Genomic DNA, 18,512 nt, shown 5'->3' with positions numbered 1-18,512 from the left:
TAATGCCTCTCAAGTGACCTTTAAATGTCTCGCGCCTTATCCTCGTGCATAATGAGAAGGAACTTCACGAAATGAAATGTTTGAGGATCGCCTTAAAGTTTAGTGCGAGGTAGGGTGGCGCTTGTGGTCTATACATCGCTTTCTGTGGTAGATTTTTCTTAGTTGGGGCGACCGAAAGACAGTACGATACTCCTCTCTCTCTCTCTCTCTCTCTCTCTCTCCCATATGAAGCGAACAGGTAACGCAAGACCAACGATCTTCCCGTAAGGCTTCCTACTGATGGCAACGAGGATCTACACGCTTCTACCTCGTTAATGACGACTAAACCTAGGGTAATAATGACAGTCTTTCTTCGAGTGAGTCTCTCATTCTGCTACCTGTGGGAACGAAAACCAGCGAGTTCTAAACCGTCTCATTTGTACAGAAGAATTTCCCTATATCGGTACGAAGCATTTCGTCGCTAGGTTTTATCCTTGATATCTCCAAATAAAAAGGAACAGATTCGTTCCACGGTGTATTACAATCAGACGATGATATTAATTCTGGTAACCAAGGTGGAAGGGAGGACCCATCAGGTCGACTGGTCAGGCAATTGGTGCACTGGCGACTGTAACTTCGGGTGCAAGACGGTCATTTCGGTGGTCCGGTAATTGGGGCGTGAAACGAGGCCATTCTCCTCTCACAATGCCTCCCTCTAGTGTCACTAAGACCTTCACCTCACCACTTTAGATCTAAAGGTAATTCTCTCTTTTTTCCTTCGTCTGGAACCCTGGCTATAACATGCGTTTCTAAGGCCACCGTTCTACCCACATCCTTTTTGCCACAGGGTGGTGTTTGAAACCTCGTTGGGCTGAGTGTGCTAGTTTGGAGAATACCAGTGAAAACTCGCACTTCCCTCGGAAGTGAAGCGGGTTGTCGCACTCCTTTTAATAAAGTCCTCAGTGGATGGACTGGAGAGTCTTTACAGTTAAGGACAACTGGAATCACTTTCAGTGGAGACAGGAAACTGAAGATATAGACGACCATCGCCACTCCTTGAGCTAATGAGGAATTGTACTCATTTTATGGTAGAAGGGTAGAGGTCAGGGTGATATACCATCGATGATCCAGTGCCTTACACTTAGCCTTCCACTTCTTACTTCATCGCCTACACGTCTTAACACCAACTTGGACTTTATCTTCTCAAAGCCCCTGACCATGAAACAAAGACTTAGCTTCTAAAAACAATGTTCATTTGGAGAAGCAGGAGGTAAAAGAGATTTATAAACCTAATCTAACAAAACTTAACATTAAGCCCTAACTCTCAGAAGGGCTTGTCCACGGAAAAGGGTTTACTTGGAGGATATAGCCCTTTCTCGATCCAGGTCCATGACCCTATGGAAGCTATCATTCCCTGAGACCTGAAAAGTTCCCTCGTCCATTTTACCAATTCCAAACGAAACACTGAGCACACTCGCCCTTACCATTTACCTCAAACGAGCACTTTCACTGTAAAGTCGCTGAAATAAAACTTAACGAACATCAATCCTCCTGTCCTTGTCCACACAATCTGTAGTCGACATAAGGAACAACTAGATAGCAAAGTTCACAGTCTCACTCATCCTCTCTGTATGTCCAAGCCATTTCAGCAACACCCTCTGCAGCTCTACTTCACGTGCACTGGTAGGGACCACAGCTCATTCAAGTGCTGTAATGTTGTGTATTTGTCTAAAGGGCACCAACAGATAATCATCAACAAGAACGACTTTATCAAGAACGCAAACATGGGTTATAAGTTAATCCACCAGTGACTGTGTGGACACTAGCATATATTTCTTGACTTTGGGCGAGTATGTGATTATAACAGCAGACACTACAGCTAAATTCTTAAGTTGATGGAATATATAAAGTCAATAATAAGAAAGATTTGCTGAATAGAGCATTTGATTTAAAGATGTATCGAGACCGAACATGTGAGTGGTACATATTCACCTTCATAACTGATATTATATGTTTGTATTCTATTTACATAACTTACAAATAATGATATACTTAGTGCTCTTTTTCTGAAAAGGAAAATTCAAACAATCTGGACTGGCACTCATATCCTTGTACCTATAACGTTAAAACTAACACAACCTATATCAACCTCCGTTAGACAACTAACACAGCCTATATCAACCTCCGTTAGACTACTAACACAGCCTATATCAACCTCCGTTAGACTATTAACACAGTCTATATCAACCTCCGTTAGACTACTAACACAGCCTATATCAACCTACGTTAGACTACTAACACAGCCTATATCAACCTACGTTAGACTACTAACACAGCCTATATCAACCTACGTTAGACTACTAACACAGCCTATATCAACCTACGTTAGACTACTAACACAGCCTATATCAACCTACGTCAGACTACTAACACAGCCTATATCAACCTACGTTAGAGTACTAACACAGCCTATATCAACCTACGTTAGACTACTAACACAGCCTATATCAACCTACGTTAGACTACTAACACAGCCTATATCAACCTACGTCAGACTACTAACACAGCCTATATCAAGTTACGTTAGACTACTAACACAGCCTATATCAACCTACGTTAGAGTACTAACACAGCCTATATCAAGTTACGTTAGACTACTAACACAGCCTATATTAACCCACGTTAGACTTATTAACGTCAAGGTCTCTCCAAAAGTCTTTGCTAAATCCTCTGAATTCTATAAAGATGATCAAACACGCTATATTGTCACTTAACAAAGCCATAGAATGAAGCACTATAAAGCTCCTATCGCGTATCACCCCAAATCAAACAGTATATCATCCTAGATAAAGAAAATTGAGTCCCATCTTCATATCCCAGGAAAACCTCCGACACACTCCTACGTACCAGCGGGGACAATATCCTTGGCCACGGTGACTCACAGCCATTACTGTGCACGACCACCCTCGGCTACGGTGAATGATGACACTTCACTGCTGGGTTTCCTCATATTTTGCTTGAGGAAGCACTAGTGTCCCATCACTCCCAGCTGATGTCTGATGGAGGAAGTTTTGCCCGCACAAGAACCAACAATCCCTCACAACAGTTGTGCCCATCCTTCTCCTGTTATTACACCCGCCCAACTACCGGGCAGAGATGTGGTATGACAACAGTTCCTCAGAATCTTCGTGGAGGTTCATATTTCATGCGGGCTGTTAAGCCGCAAGTGACTGGAAAGTGATTTTCCATGATCGTTCTAGTTCTTTTCTCTTTTCTTTTTTTTTTTTTCCTCGTAGCAGTTTGATTCGAAGAATTATCTTTTTCTTATTGAAACAATTCCACATTCTCTCTCTCTCTCTCTCTCTCTCTCTCACACACACACACACACAAGAATCCGTGATACAGCACTAACGTTACTGACCAAGAGTCAACATTGGCCAGCTTGGAGTTGAATCCCCATGAGTTCGAATCCTGGGCGTGGTATAATGCCAACACCCAACCCAGATGCACTTCCTATTTTCGGAGCTGGCCGATGAATGGCCATCTGACTTAGGCTGGTGTGTTTGTGTAAGTGTGCGTGTATGTGTGCGTGTGCATATGTGTTGTGTGTGTGTGTGTGTATGTGTGTGTGTGTGTAAGATTAAAAACATGGTGGTCATATATGTATACTTAAGAGACGAGGTATCATAAGTGAGAGAATAAGTTTTCGGACCTTCAAGTAAACATCATGTATTCATTTTAATCAACGTGACAGTGTGGAAGGAGGTGATCTTGCAGTTCATTAGTACACCGGAAACTGGAGGTTTCCTGACTGTCGAATGATTGTTAGTCTTTACAAAATACCGAACCACTAAGTTCAAGGACGGTCAAACATATACAGGATCGGGCCAATTAAGGTTTCCTTGCCATGCACGCAGTTTTCCTGGACGCAACTGGCCCTTGAGATGAATTAGAAAGTCTCATGTTCTTGTATCAACAAATATAAAATAGACTGTGGTGAATTGTATATCTAGAAAGAGAGAGAGAGAGATAGATAGATAGAGAGAGAGAGAGAGAGAGAGAGAGAGAGAGAGAGAGAAGGCTGTCCTTAGTAGATCCAGGACATTACCGTACAAGAACATTCTTAAGAATCAGGAGCAGACCTCTATGGTAGAGGCAGCTGAAGGATCGTAGGTCAAAAATTTCCTCCCTTGACGTTCGGCTTCCAGCCTAGGGATGGCATGAAAGTCTATATGACACTCGAACTTCATCTGTTGGGAAGATAATAATGAATTACAGGACCAAGTTCCCAAAGGCCGAGTTGCCAGTTTTTTTTTTTTAGGTAGAATAAGTATTTTACGATCAGATATCAAAAGATGGGAGAACAAAGTACTAAGGAGATACAGGAGAACAATGTGGCACAAGAACACTTCTACATAAGTGATAAAGTCCTCATAATTAAGATGTATAGCATATGACTATGTCAATCAGTGAGAACTAGAATACAAAATAGTGTGATTATTATATACTGGAAGCTATAGTGAAGAAAGAAATTAAAGATATCTATGACAATCAATCACGTGTACTAGAAACATGTTTGACAGTCATATGATAATCACCTCCTCAGGATCGTCAGTGTCTACCTGAGGGTCGACTACCTCGACCTCGGCGTCGTCGTCAGACTCTACCTCGGGTTCGACAGTGTGTACCTGAGGGTCGACTACCTCGACATCTCTTTTTTTTTTAGTAGAAGAAAAGTATTTTTTTCTTAGTAGAACAAGAAAAGTATTTTTTTTTATAAAAAACCAAGAAAAGTATATTATGAGACCAAGACCTCCATCATGTACGTGATCAGCATCAACTCAACCCTCAATACTGGCCAGATTTCTTCCTCCCTCCACGACGAGAATTTTTCTTCCTCTGTGGTCCGGCAGTCGTACTATCGGGCTCGGTAATGTTGCTATCGGGTTGAGTCTTGCGGTTACCTTTCTTACGGCGAAGTCCGGTAGCAATGACCTCGGGTTCGGTAGTGTCACCCTGGTCAACTACGTCGTCCTGATGTTCAACTACTTCACCCACGGGTTCAGTAGTGTCACCTTTCTTCTTCTTGCCTTTACGATTCTTACGGCGAAGTCCGGTAGCACTGACCTCGGGTTCGGTAGTGTCACCCTGGTCAACTACGTCGCCCTTGGGTTCAGTAGTGTCACCCTGGTGTTCAACTACTTCGCCCACGGGTTCAGTAGTGTCACCTTTCTTCTTCTTGCCTTTACGATTCTTACGGCGAAGTCCGGTAGCACTGACCTCGGGTTCGGTAGTGTCACCCTGATGTTCAACTACGTCGCCCTTGGGTTCATTAGTGTCACCCTGGTGTTCAACTACTTCGCCCTCGGGTTCGGTAGTGCCACCTTTCTTCTTCTTGCCTTTACGATTCATACGGCGAAGTCCGGTAGCACTGACCTCGGGTTCGGTAGTGTCACCAAGGGCAACTACGTCGCCCTTGGGTTCAGTAGTGTCACCCTGGTGTTCAACTACTTCGCCCACGGGTTCAGTAGTGTCACCTTTCTTCTTCTTGCCTTTACGATTCTTACGGCGAAGTCCGGTAGCACTGACCTCGGGTTCGGTAGTGTCACCCTGATGTTCAACTACGTCGCCCTTGGGTTCATTAGTGTCACCCTGGTGTTCAACTACTTCGCCCACGGGTTCAGTAGTGTCACCTTTCTTCTTCTTGCCTTTACGATTCTTACGGCGAAGTCCGGTAGCACTGACCTCGGGTTCGGTAGTGTCACCCTGATGTTCAACTACGTCGCCCTTGGGTTCATTAGTGTCACCCTGGTGTTCAACTACTTCGCCCACGGGTTCAGTAGTGTCACCTTTCTTCTTCTTGCCTTTACGATTCTTACGGCGAAGTCCGGTAGCACTGACCTCGGGTTCGGTAGTGTCACCCTGATGTTCAACTACGTCGCCCTTGGGTTCATTAGTGTCACCCTGATGTTCAACTACTTCGCCCTCGGGTTCGGTAGTGTCACCTTTCTTCTTCTTGCCTTTACGATTCTTACGGCGAAGTCCGGTAGCACTGACCTCGGGTTCGGTAGTGTCACCCTGATGTTCAACTACGTCGCCCTTGGGTTCAGTAGTGTCACCCTGATGTTCAACTACTTCGCCCTCTGGTTCGGTAGTGTCACCTTTCTTCTTCTTGCCTTTACGATTCTTACGGCGAAGTCCGGTAGCACTGACCTCGGGTTCGGTAGTGTCACCCTGATGTTCAACTACGTCGCCCTTGGGTTCAGTAGTGTCACCCTGATGTTCAACTACTTCGCCCTCTGGTTCGGTAGTGTCACCTTTCTTCTTCTTGCCTTTACGATTCTTACGGCGACGTCCGGTAGCACAGACCTCGGGTTCAGTAGTGTCACCCAGGGTAACCACGTCGCCCTCGGGTTCAGTAGTGTCACCCTGATGTTCAACTACGTCGCCCTTGGGTTCAGTAGTGTCACCCTGATGTTCAACTACTTCGCCCTCGGGTTCGGTAGTGTCACCTTTCTTCTTCTTGCCTTTACGATTCTTACGGCGACGTCCGGTAGCACTGACCTCGGGTTCGGTAGTGTCACCCAGGGCAACTACGTCACCCTCGGGTTCAGTAGTGTCACCCTGATGTTCAACTACGTCGCCCTTGGGTTCAGTAGTGTCACCCTGATGTTCAACTACGTCGCTCACGGGTTCACTAGTGTCACCCTGATGTTCAACTACGTCGCCCTCGGGTTCGGTAGTGTCTACCTGAGGGTCGACTACCTCGACCTCGGTGTCGTTGTTAGACTCTACCTCGGGTTCGAATGTGTCTACCTGAGGGTCGACTACCTCGACCTCGGTGTCGTCTGCAGACTCTACCTCGGGTTCGACAGTGTCTACTTGAGGGTCGACTACCTCGACCTTGTGGCCGTCGTCAGACTCTACCTCGGGATCGTCATTGTCTACCTGAGGGTCGACTACCTCGACCTCGGTGTCGTCGTTAGACTCTACCTCGGGTTCGAATGTGTCTACCTGAGGGTCGACTACTTCGACCTCGGGGTCGTCGTCAGACTCCATCTCGGGATCGACTGAGTCTACCTGAGGGTCGATTACCTCGACCTCGGTGTCGCCTGCAGACTCTACCTCGGGTTCGACAGTGTCTACCTGAGGGTCGACAACCTCGACCTTGTGGCCGTCGTCAGACTCTACCTGGGGATCGTTAGTGTCTACCTGAGGGTCGACTACTTCGACCTCGGTGTCGTCGTTAGACTCTACCTCGGGTTCGAATGTGTCTACCTGAGGGTGGACTACCTCGACCTCGGATTCGTCGTCAGACTCTACCTCGGGATCGTTAGTGTCTACCTGAGGGTCGACTACTTCGACCTCGGTGTCGTCTGCAGACTCTACCTCGGGTTCGACATTGTCTACCTGAGGGTCGACAACCTCGACCTTGGTGTCGTCGTCAGACTCTACCTCGTGATCGTCAGAGTCTACCTGAGGGTCGACTACCTCGACCTCGGTGTCGTCGTCAGACTCTACCTCGGGTTCGACTGTGTCTACCTGAGGGAGCACTACCTCTTCCTCGTGGTCGTCGTGAGACTCTACCTGAGGGTCGATCACCTCGACCTCGGGGATGTCGTCAGACTCTACATCGGGATCATTAGTGTCTACCTGAGGGTCGACTACCTCGACCTCGATGTCGTCTGCAGACTCTACCTCGGGTTCGACAGTGTCTACCTGAGGGTCGATCACCTCGACCTTGGTGTCGTCGTCAGACTCTACCTCGGGATCGTCAATGTCTACCTGAGGGTCGACTACCTCGACCTCGGTGTCGTCGTCAGACTCTACCTCGGGATCGTCATCAGACTCTACCTCGGGTTCGACTTTGTCTACCTCAGGGTCGACTACCTCGACTTCGGTGTCGTCTGCAGACTCTACCTTGGGTTCGGCAGTGTCTACCTGAGGTTCGACTACCTCGACCTCGGAGTCGTCGTCAGATTCTACCTCTTGATCGTCAGTGCCTACCTGAGGGTCGACTACCTCGACCTCATGGCCGTCGTCAAACTGCTCCTCGGAATCGTCAGAGTCTACCTGAGGGTCCACTACCTCGCGGTCGTTGTCAAACTCGGGTTCGACAGTGTCTGTCTGAGGTTCGACTACCTCGACGTCGTGGCCGCCGGCATGGGTACGTCTGGCCCTGCGCCTCAATATGTACTTCAGCAAGGACCAGAGCAGCCAGAGGGTGAGCAGCGCCACCGTCGTTACCCCCAGGAAGGCCGTAAGGAGGACAGGAACACTCAAACCAGATACTGCCTGCAGCCGCTCCAAGTACCCCACGGGTACCTCTGGTTGGTTGACCAAACCCTGCAGGCGGAGGATGTTCCGCACCACGTACACCACGGTAACCAAGACACTGAGGGCTTGGTTCTGTATGTGTGGAGGCTCATCAACCCTCAGCTCCAAGGGAGGAGGGGAGAGCTGCCCCAGGAGGGGCACGTTGAAACCGTAGGCCTTCATGTGCCTCGATTGTAGGAGGTCTACCAGCGTCCACTGGTAGGCGATGAGCAACGCGCTCAGGAATAGGAAGATGGGTAACCACACCTTCAGGGAGATAAACAAGGTGAGGCTATATTTTCCCATTATTATTTGTATTTATTTCAATTCTTGTTGTATACCTGGTATTTGGTAAAGGAGATGGTGACCGAAATACCGTTGTCGATTCTAGCTTGGGACAAGGGAGGAGAAGTGTGAAGTTAGGATGATAGTGAAGATGTTCCTATTGTGTGAGGACTATTGAAACGGATAGATTTGTGTATGGCATTTATGGATGTGGAGATGGACATGTGTATGGGTGATTGTCCAGAGTGTAGGGATGAGGCGTTTGTCGGGTGGAGGGTTCGGGGGGGGGGGGGGGGTTGGATGAACGGTGTACGGGTAGTAGTGAAGTGGGCGGGGGTTGAGGGTTCAGAAGGTTCCAAGGGAAGTAGGTACAAAACACCAGTACTATCAAGGCTGGTGTGTTTGTGTAAGAGTGTGTGTATGTGTGCGTGGGCATATGTGCTTTTTCTGTGTGTAAGAATAAAAACATATTTGTTGGTGGATTACTGGATAAGTGGTTGGGTAGCAAGCTGGCATAACTCTGGGAGAGTCCCGTTCAAGCCCCTGTCTTTGCAGAAAGGAAGTTTGAATCGAATTTTATCTAATCTGCCTTGCATGACATGTAATATGACACGACCTGCCTTAAACGCCCAACTGATGGGACCAACACACCGACCTCTGTATACAAGGCCTCAACAAAAACTTTTCTCCCGCAGCTGTAAGGCAGTTTGATCGATGATAATGATGGTGGCAAATGATAGTAATGATGATAATAATAAGAATAATAATTATTGGTGTGTTTGATTATGAATGCAGCTGAAGAGGTGCAAACAGATAAAGTAATATATCATAAAGACAATGGGGCTGTGATGATGGCACGTGGAATGAACCAATCTTTACACAAACATTGTACTGCTTACAGTGGCTGGAGTAGCACAGCTCTTGATGCAGGTAACGGCGAAACATCATTAGACCGCTCCATACGCCCAGACTCTCCCTTCTTTCTCTTCATAGAGTATTTAAAACCCATCCTAGTTTGATCAAAATCATTATGAGATAATTAAAAAAAAAACGAAAACATAAGTTGCTCAAGACACACCCAGGTTTTGATCCCACATTCGTTATGACCAAGGGTGTGGCGGGTGTAGTGATGATGAACAAGGTCTCATCACTAAGCCAAGGTGGCGTCATCTTCCTCTGACTCTTCCTCAGGAATGGTTTCGCTTGTTTGCACATTCTACCAGCCATATCTTTACTGACAAATTCATCACTCTCTTTGTCAGCCCACTCCAAGAACACCTCCTCGTCCACCAAATCGATATCGTACACTTTCATCATGATGCTGGGAACCTTTGTCAGCAGGTGTTTGGTATAGTTTTTAATTAGTATTTCCAGAGCACCTAGGAAATACCTCTGACCAGGAGTTTCGTAGGTGAAGACGAGGAAGTGGACGTGGCATTCTGTTTCAAAGCCGTTCTTGCCAACAGCAACTTCGCCAAGATCAAGACGGCTTCATTCTCAATACAGAGCATATCTGCCTCCTTGTAAAGCCTCCGAGATATAGTGAGCCTCACTGGGCGCAGACATCTGTAACCCAATCAACTTGTTGCAAGATATCTCCTAACCAATCACAGACGTAAAAGACATCTTTTACCCAGTCATCCAGGTGCAAGGTCTATCCCAACCAATCACAGGTGTGTGTATGTGTGTGTGTGAGTGTGTGAGTGTGTGTGTGTGTGTGTTGGTGTGTGGTGTGTACCTGCCGATTTAGTCATTAGATAGAGAGAGTTTTACACTCATGAAAGCGAGTTTCTTTCACTTTCTCTTTTCTCAAGAAGACTTTCGAATCTGTGTAAACCGCCAGCACACACTGTGTCTTTGCTTAGAGACCCAAATGACCATTAATCACCAATGGCTCCCCCTGAATGACCTTTAGTCTCCATTAGTTCCCCTAAATGACCATTAATCATCATTGGCTTCCCCTGAATGACCATTAATCACCAATTAGTTAGCCTAAATGACCATTAATCACCATTAGCTCCCCATGAATGAACATTAATCACCATTGGCTCACCTAAATGACCATTAATCACCATAGGCTCCCCTGAATGACCATTGATCACCTTTACTTCACCTTAGGTGACCATTATTTACCACTTCCTCACCGTAAAGGACGATCATTTACCATCACCTCACTCCATACGACCACTGCGCACCATTAACTCGCTCACACAGTATGCCCACTGCTCTCCATCACCTCAACTCAGACTACCATCAGTCCCCCTTATTTCACCGAATACGACAATTAATCACCCTTACCTAACCCCTTACAATCATTAATCTTCTTTATTTCTCCTCACACGACTATCAGTCTCCCTTACCTCACCCTATTTGACCATTCTTAATCCATGCCTTTCCCAGTGATACCATTAATCTCTCTTCGCTCGCCCCCATACGACCATTATGCACGCTAGTCCCCTCCTACACACCCATGACTTACCCATTAACCCTCCTCACAACATGACCTATTACCAGCCCCTATTCCTTCAGCCTACAGCTGACGACCCACACTACAATAATTCCACCGTTGTACACTCATTTATTCCCCTAAGTCACTCCGCTTATCTTTCTCTCCCTTCCTTCAGAACCTCTGGCGTATTTCCTTCTTCTCTAACATAAAAAAAAAAAACTGCGCTCGTTTTTCCAGTGGTTTTCCTCAGAAAAGGTATAACAATAGCCACACACCTCGAAAGAATATCAGAATTAAAACCCACGACCATCTCAGTGGCCTGTGGCGCGCACAAAGTCTTCCACCAGCGATAAAATACGTAACCACTAGAAGTCATAGACCCATAAAGAACCCGGACTTATCCATATGTAGCTCATGTGCTCTGTTTGTTTTTCTCTATGGATTTTGATCCTTTGTAGTGCAACACAGGTAGGATCTTAGTTCTCTCTAACGCTCATTGAAGGATTCGATACTTTATAAATTCTTTCACAAGAGGAGATGCGGTTGCATCGTACGCTAATATGGAAATTGTATCTTTCGTTTTCCCTTTTAGTGAGAACCCACAACCGAATCTTTATGGTTCTTGAGCATATTTTATCAACAATTTAGCAATTGCAAGGTGAGATAAACAGCTTTATTCTCCCGTCTCCCTGGGTGAGACAGTTGCGAGCACCGGACCACAAAACACACCCCTGACTGTACAAGATAGGAAGATATGCCATCGATAAGAGCGTAAGATCTGCCTGTGATATCACGTTGGAAGGATATGTTAAGCTGTCGATGGGATGGTCTACCAGTCGCCTTGAAAATGGGAAGATCTGCTGGTTTGTTAGGCATTGGGATCATTGGCCAGGAGCTTCCTGTTCGTTAGAAATTGGGAGGAACTGCCAAATCATTTGCAATTGTGGACATCTACCACTTGGTTTGAAGAACTGCCCATGGCTTTGTGTAAGAAGGAAGACATCCATCCAGCTGATGTATAACTGGAAGGTAAAGTTTAATAAGACGTTAGTCCCCATGTGGCCTTGTTTTGCAGAGTTCCAATTTTACTCCTTCACTTCTCGACGTTTGTGCATATATGTAGCTTTCCCTTGTCCATAAGAATTCCCATTCCTTTCAACTTTCTAGCTGTTTACCGATCAATATCCATCGGATGTGTCAGTACTGTTCTTTCATTGATCTCGTTCAGTTGCTATCGTAATCTTGCCGTGTTCAAAATAATCATAAGTATTGGGAGCAGGTACATAGACTGTTTTGCAAGAACTGTCAAAATTCACGACAAAATATTTATCATAAGCGCTTGCGTTTTGCGTAAGAGATGAAGTACTTTTCGTACAACAGGATTTCCCACTTAGTGGTTGAAAGCAATGATATAGATATATCTAAGAATACATTCATAACTATTTCGCTTCAAGTTCTCGACTAACATATTTTTGTGCCTCCAAAGTCACACCAACAATCTGTAGTTTTTTTCCTTAATCATTCGTACGCCTGCCAACTTCTACCACACTAATAGGTGAAATTCTGCTGTCTTCCACTATCATAACCAGCCTCGAAGGGATCCAGTGATATGTTGCTGTTTGTGTTCCTCTATGAACACACACACATACACACACACACACAGACACAGATATATATAAGTTTACATATTCCTTAAGACAGATCAGAGAGAATACGTTTTCTGACCTTCAAGTAAACATCATGTATTCATTTTAATCAACGTGACAGTGTGGAAGGAGGTGATCTTGCAGTTCATTAGTACACCGGAAACTGGAGGTTTCCTGACTGTCGAATGATTGTTAGTCTTTACAAAATACCGAACCACTAAGTTCAAGGACGGTCAGACATATACAGGATCTGACCAATTAAGGTTTCCTTGCCATGCACGCAGTTTTCCTGGACGCAACTGGCCCTTGAGATAAATTAGAAAGTCTCATGTTCTTGTATCAACAAATATAAAATAGACTGTGGTGAATTGTATATCTAGAAAGAGAGAGAGAGAGATAGACACATAGATAGAGAGAAGAGAGAGAAGGCTGTCCTTAGTAGTTCCAGGACATTACCGTACAAGAACATTCTTAAGAATCAGGAGCAGACCTCTATGGTAGAGGCAGCTGAAGGATCGTCAGTCAAAAATTTCCTCCCTTGACGTTCGGCTTCCAGCCTAGGGATGGCATGAAAGTCTATATGACACTCGAACTTCATCTGTTGGGAAGATAATAATGAATTACAGGACCAAGTTCCAAAGGCCGTGTTGCCAGTTTTTTTTTTTTTAGGTAGAATAAGTATTTTACGATCAGATATCAAAAGATGGGAGAACAAAGTACTAAGGAGATACAGGAGAACAATGTGGCACAAGAACACATCTACATAAGTGATAAAGTCCTCATAATTAAGATGTATAGCATATGACTATGTCAATCAGTGAGAACTAGAATACAAAATAGTGTGATTATTATATACTGGAAGCTATAGTGAAGAAATAAATTAAAGATATCTATGACAATCAATTACCTGTACTAGAAACATGTTTGACAGTCATATGATAATCACCTCCTCAGGATCGTCAGTGTCTACCTGAGGGTCGACTACCTCGACCTCGGCGTCGTCGTCAGACTCTACCTCGGGTTCGACAGTGTGTACCTGAGGGTCGACTACCTCGACATCTCTTTTTTTTTTAGTAGAAGAAAAGTATTTTTTTCTTAGTAGAACAAGAAAAGTATTTTTTTTAAAAAAAACCAAGAAAAGTATATTATGAGACCAAGACCTCCATCATGTACGTGATCAGCATCAACTCAACCCTCAATACTGGCCAGATTTCTTCCTCCCTCCACGACGAGAATTTTTCTTCCTCTGTGGTCCGGCAGTCGTACTATCGGGCTCGGTAATGTTGCTATCGGGTTGAGTCTTGCGGTTACCTTTCTTACGGCGAAGTCCAGTAGCACTGACCTCGGGTTCGGTAGTGTCACCCTGGTCAACTACGTCGCCCTGATGTTCAACTACTTCACCCACGGGTTCAGTAGTGTCACCTTTCTTCTTCTTGCCTTTACGATTCTTACGGCGAAGTCCGGTAGCACTGACCTCGGGTTCGGTAGTGTCACCCTGGTCAACTACGTCGCCCTTGGGTTCAGTAGTGTCACCCTGGTGTTCAACTACTTCGCCCACGGGTTCAGTAGTGTCACCTTTCTTCTTCTTGCCTTTACGATTCTTACGGCGAAGTCCGGTAGCACTGACCTCGGGTTCGGTAGTGTCACCCTGATGTTCAACTACGTCGCCCTTGGGTTCATTAGTGTCACCCTGGTGTTCAACTACTTCGCCCTCGGGTTCGGTAGTGCCACCTTTCTTCTTCTTGCCTTTACGATTCATACGGCGAAGTCCGGTAGCACTGACCTCGGGTTCGGTAGTGTCACCAAGGGCAACTACGTCGCCCTTGGGTTCAGTAGTGTCACCCTGGTGTTCAACTACTTCGCCCACGGGTTCAGTAGTGTCACCTTTCTTCTTCTTGCCTTTACGATTCTTACGGCGAAGTCCGGTAGCACTGACCTCGGGTTCGGTAGTGTCACCCTGATGTTCAACTACGTCGCCCTTGGGTTCATTAGTGTCACCCTGGTGTTCAACTACTTCGCCCTCGGGTTCGGTAGTGCCACCTTTCTTCTTCTTGCCTTTACGATTCATACGGCGAAGTCCGGTAGCACTGACCTCGGGTTCGGTAGTGTCACCAAGGGCAACTACGTCGCCCTTGGGTTCAGTAGTGTCACCCTGGTGTTCAACTACTTCGCCCACGGGTTCAGTAGTGTCACCTTTCTTCTTCTTGCCTTTACGATTCTTACGGCGAAGTCCGGTAGCACTGACCTCGGGTTCGGTAGTGTCACCAAGGCCAACTACGTCGCCCTTGGGTTCAGTAGTGTCACCCTGGTGTTCAACTACTTCGCCCACGGGTTCAGTAGTGTCACCTTTCTTCTTCTTGCCTTTACGATTCTTACGGCGAAGTCCGGTAGCACTGACCTCGGGTTCGGTAGTGTCACCCTGGTCAACTACGTCGCCCTTGGGTTCATTAGTGTCACCCTGGTGTTCAACTACTTCGCCCATGGGTTCAGTAGTGTCACCTTTCTTCTTCTTGCCTTTACGATTCATACGGCGAAGTCCGGTAGCACTGACCTCGGGTTCGGTAGTGTCACCAAGGGCAACTACGTCGCCCTTGGGTTCATTAGTGTCACCCTGGTGTTCAACTACTTCGCCCTCGGGTTCGGTAGTGCCACCTTTCTTCTTCTTGCCTTTACGATTCATACGGCGAAGTCCGGTAGCACTGACCTCGGGTTCGGTAGTGTCACCAAGGGCAACTACGTCGCCCTTGGGTTCAGTAGTGTCACCCTGGTGTTCAACTACTTCGCCCACGGGTTCAGTAGTGTCACCTTTCTTCTTCTTGCCTTTACGATTCTTACGGCGAAGTCCGGTAGCACTGACCTCGGGTTCGGTAGTGTCACCCTGATGTTCAACTACGTCGCCCTTGGGTTCATTAGTGTCACCCTGATGTTCAACTACTTCGCCCTCGGGTTCGGTAGTGTCACCTTTCTTCTTCTTGCCTTTACGATTCTTACGGCGACGTCCGGTAGCACTGACTTCGGGTTCGGTAGTATCACCCTGATGTTCAACTACGTCGCCCTTGGGTTCAGTAGTGTCACCCTGATGTTCAACTACTTCGCCCTCGGGTTCGGTAGTGTCACCTTTCTTCTTCTTGCCTTTACGATTCTTACGGCGAAGTCCGGTAGCACTGACCTCGGGTTCGGTAGTGTCACCCTGATGTTCAACTACGTCGCCCTTGGGTTCAGTAGTGTCACCCTGATGTTCAACTACTTCGCCCTCTGGTTCGGTAGTGTCACCTTTCTTCTTCTTGCCTTTACGATTCTTACGGCGACGTCCGGTAGCACAGACCTCGGGTTCAGTAGTGTCACCCAGGGTAACCACGTCGCCCTCGGGTTCAGTAGTGTCACCCTGATGTTCAACTACGTCGCCCTTGGGTTCAGTAGTGTCACCCTGATGTTCAACTACTTCGCCCTCGGGTTCGGTAGTGTCACCTTTCTTCTTCTTGCCTTTACGATTCTTACGGCGACGTCCGGTAGCACTGACCTCGGGTTCGGTAGTGTCACCCAGGGCAACTACGTCACCCTCGGGTTCAGTAGTGTCACCCTGATGTTCAACTACGTCGCCCTTGGGTTCAGTAGTGTCACCCTGATGTTCAACTACGTCGCTCACGGGTTCAGTAGTGTCACCCTGATGTTCAACTACGTCGCCCTCGGGTTCGGTAGTGTCTACCTGAGGGTCGACTACCTCGACCTCGGTGTCGTTGTTAGACTCTACCTCGGGTTCGAATGTGTCTACCTGAGGGTCGACTACCTCGACCTCGGTGTCGTCTGCAGACTCTACCTCGGGTTCGACAGTGTCTACTTGAGGGTCGACTACCTCGACCTTGTGGCCGTCGTCAGACTCTACCTCGGGATCGTCAGTGTCTACCTGAGGGTCGACTACCTCGACCTCGGTGTCGTCGTTAGACTCTACCTCGGGTTCGAATGTGTCTACCTGAGGGTCGACTACTTCGACCTCGGGGTCGTCGTCAGACTCCACCTCGGGATCGACTGTGTCTACCTGAGGGTCGATTACCTCGACCTCGGTGTCGCCTGCAGACTCTACCTCGGGTTCGACAGTGTCTACCTGAGGGTCGACAACCTCGACCTTGTGGCCGTCGTCAGACTCTACCTCGGGATCGTTAGTGTCTACCTGAGGGTCGACTACTTCGACCTCGGTGTCGTCGTTAGACTCTACCTCGGGTTCGAATGTGTCTACCTGAGGGTGGACTACCTCGACCTCGGATTCGTCGTCAGACTCTACCTCGGGATCGTTAGTGTCTACCTGAGGGTCGACTACTTCGACCTCGGTGTCGTCTGCAGACTCTACCTCGGGTTCGACATTGTCTACCTGAGGGTCGACAACCTCGACCTTGGTGTCGTCGTCAGACTCTACCTCGGGATCGTCAGAGTCTACCTGAGGGTCGACTACCTCGACCTCGGTGTCGTCGTCAGACTCTACCTCGGGTTCGACTGTGTCTACCTGAGGGAGCACTACCTCTTCCTCGTGGTCGTCGTGAGACTCTACCTGAGGGTCGATCACCTCGACCTCGGGGATGTCGTCAGACTCTACATCGGGATCATTAGTGTCTACCTGAGGGTCGACTACCTCGACCTCGATGTCGTCTGCAGACTCTACCTCGGGTTCGACAGTGTCTACCTGAGGGTCGATCACCTCGACCTTTGTGTCGTCGTCAGACTCTACCTCGGGATCGTCATCAGACTCTACCTCGGGTTCGACTTTGTCTACCTCAGGGTCGACTACCTCGACCTCGGTGTCGTCTGCAGACTCTACCTTGGGTTCGGCAGTGTCTACCTGAGGGTCGATGACCTCGACCTCGGAGACGTCGTCAGACTCGGGTTCGACATTGTCTACCTGAGGTTCGACTACCTCGACCTCGGAGTCGTCGTCAGATTCTACCTCTTGATCGTCAGTGCCTACCTGAGGGTCGACTACCTCGACCTCATGGCCGTCGTCAAACTGCTCCTCGGAATCGTCAGAGTCTACCTGAGGGTCCACTACCTCGCGGTCGTTGTCAAACTCGGGTTCGACAGTGTCTGTCTGAGGTTCGACTACCTCGACGTCGTGGCCGCCGGCATGGGTACGTCTGGCCCTGCGCCTCAATATGTACTTCAGCAAGGACCAGAGCAGCCAGAGGGTGAGCAGCGCCACCGTCGTTACCCCCAGGAAGGCCGTAAGGAGGACAGGAACACTCAAACCAGATACTGCCTGCAGCCGCTCCAAGTACCCCACGGGTACCTCTGGTTGGTTGACCAAACCCTGCAGGCGGAGGATGTTCCGCACCACGTACACCACGGTAACCAAGACACTGAGGGCTTGGTTCTGTATGTGTGGAGGCTCATCAACCCTCAGCTCCAAGGGAGGAGGGGAGAGCTGCCCCAGGAGGGGCACGTTGAAACCGTAGGCCTTCATGTGCCTCGATTGTAGGAGGTCTACCAGCGTCCACTGGTAGGCGATGAGCAACGCGCTCAGGAATAGGAAGATGGGTAACCACACCTTCAGGGAGATAAACAAGGTGAGGCTATATTTTCCCATTATTATTTATATTTATTTCAATTCTTGATGTATACCTGGCATTTGGTAAAGGAGATGGTGACCGAAATACCGTTGTCGATTCTAGCTTGGAACAAGGGAGGAGAAGTGATAGTGGAGATGTTCCTATTGTGTGAGGACTATTGAAACGGATAGATTTGTGTATGGCATTTATGTATGCGGAGATGGACATGTGTATGGGTGATTGTCCAGAGTGTAGGGATGAGGCGTTTGTCGGGTGGAGGGTTAGGGGGGGGGGGGGGGGGTT

General features: G+C 47.6%; 2 protein-coding genes across 4 annotated transcripts; both read right to left on the bottom strand.

The window, feature by feature from the left end:
- Positions 1–4,527: 4,527 nt before the first annotated feature.
- LOC139755936 (uncharacterized) lies at positions 4,528–8,637 on the bottom strand. Of its 2 annotated transcripts, none has more exons than XM_071674713.1 (2): positions 5,260–8,637; positions 4,528–4,974 (listed from the first exon to the last, which is right to left on the bottom strand). In XM_071674713.1, exons 1-2 carry the CDS (start codon positions 8,599–8,601, stop codon positions 4,828–4,830), a joined length of 3,489 nt encoding a protein of 1,162 aa, XP_071530814.1. In that variant the 5' UTR covers positions 8,602–8,637; the 3' UTR covers positions 4,528–4,827. The 2 variants fall into 2 exon arrangements, with proteins under 2 accessions (XP_071530814.1, XP_071530815.1); XM_071674714.1 differs by having other exon boundaries at positions 4,528–7,521; positions 7,987–8,637.
- Positions 8,638–13,659: 5,022 nt separating this feature from the next.
- LOC139755935 (uncharacterized) lies at positions 13,660–18,283 on the bottom strand. Of its 2 annotated transcripts, none has more exons than XM_071674711.1 (2): positions 14,303–18,283; positions 13,660–14,017 (listed from the first exon to the last, which is right to left on the bottom strand). In XM_071674711.1, exons 1-2 carry the CDS (start codon positions 18,245–18,247, stop codon positions 13,871–13,873), a joined length of 4,092 nt encoding a protein of 1,363 aa, XP_071530812.1. In that variant the 5' UTR covers positions 18,248–18,283; the 3' UTR covers positions 13,660–13,870. The 2 variants fall into 2 exon arrangements, with proteins under 2 accessions (XP_071530812.1, XP_071530813.1); XM_071674712.1 differs by having other exon boundaries at positions 13,708–17,173; positions 17,633–18,280.
- Positions 18,284–18,512: the final 229 nt, after the last annotated feature.

The sequence above is a fragment of the Panulirus ornatus genome, chromosome 20 (genome assembly GCF_036320965.1).
Source record: "Panulirus ornatus isolate Po-2019 chromosome 20, ASM3632096v1, whole genome shotgun sequence".
Lineage (NCBI taxonomy): Eukaryota > Metazoa > Arthropoda > Malacostraca > Decapoda > Palinuridae > Panulirus > Panulirus ornatus.
Note: the sequence above shows the minus strand (reverse complement) of the source record. Positions and strands in the feature narration are given on the sequence as shown.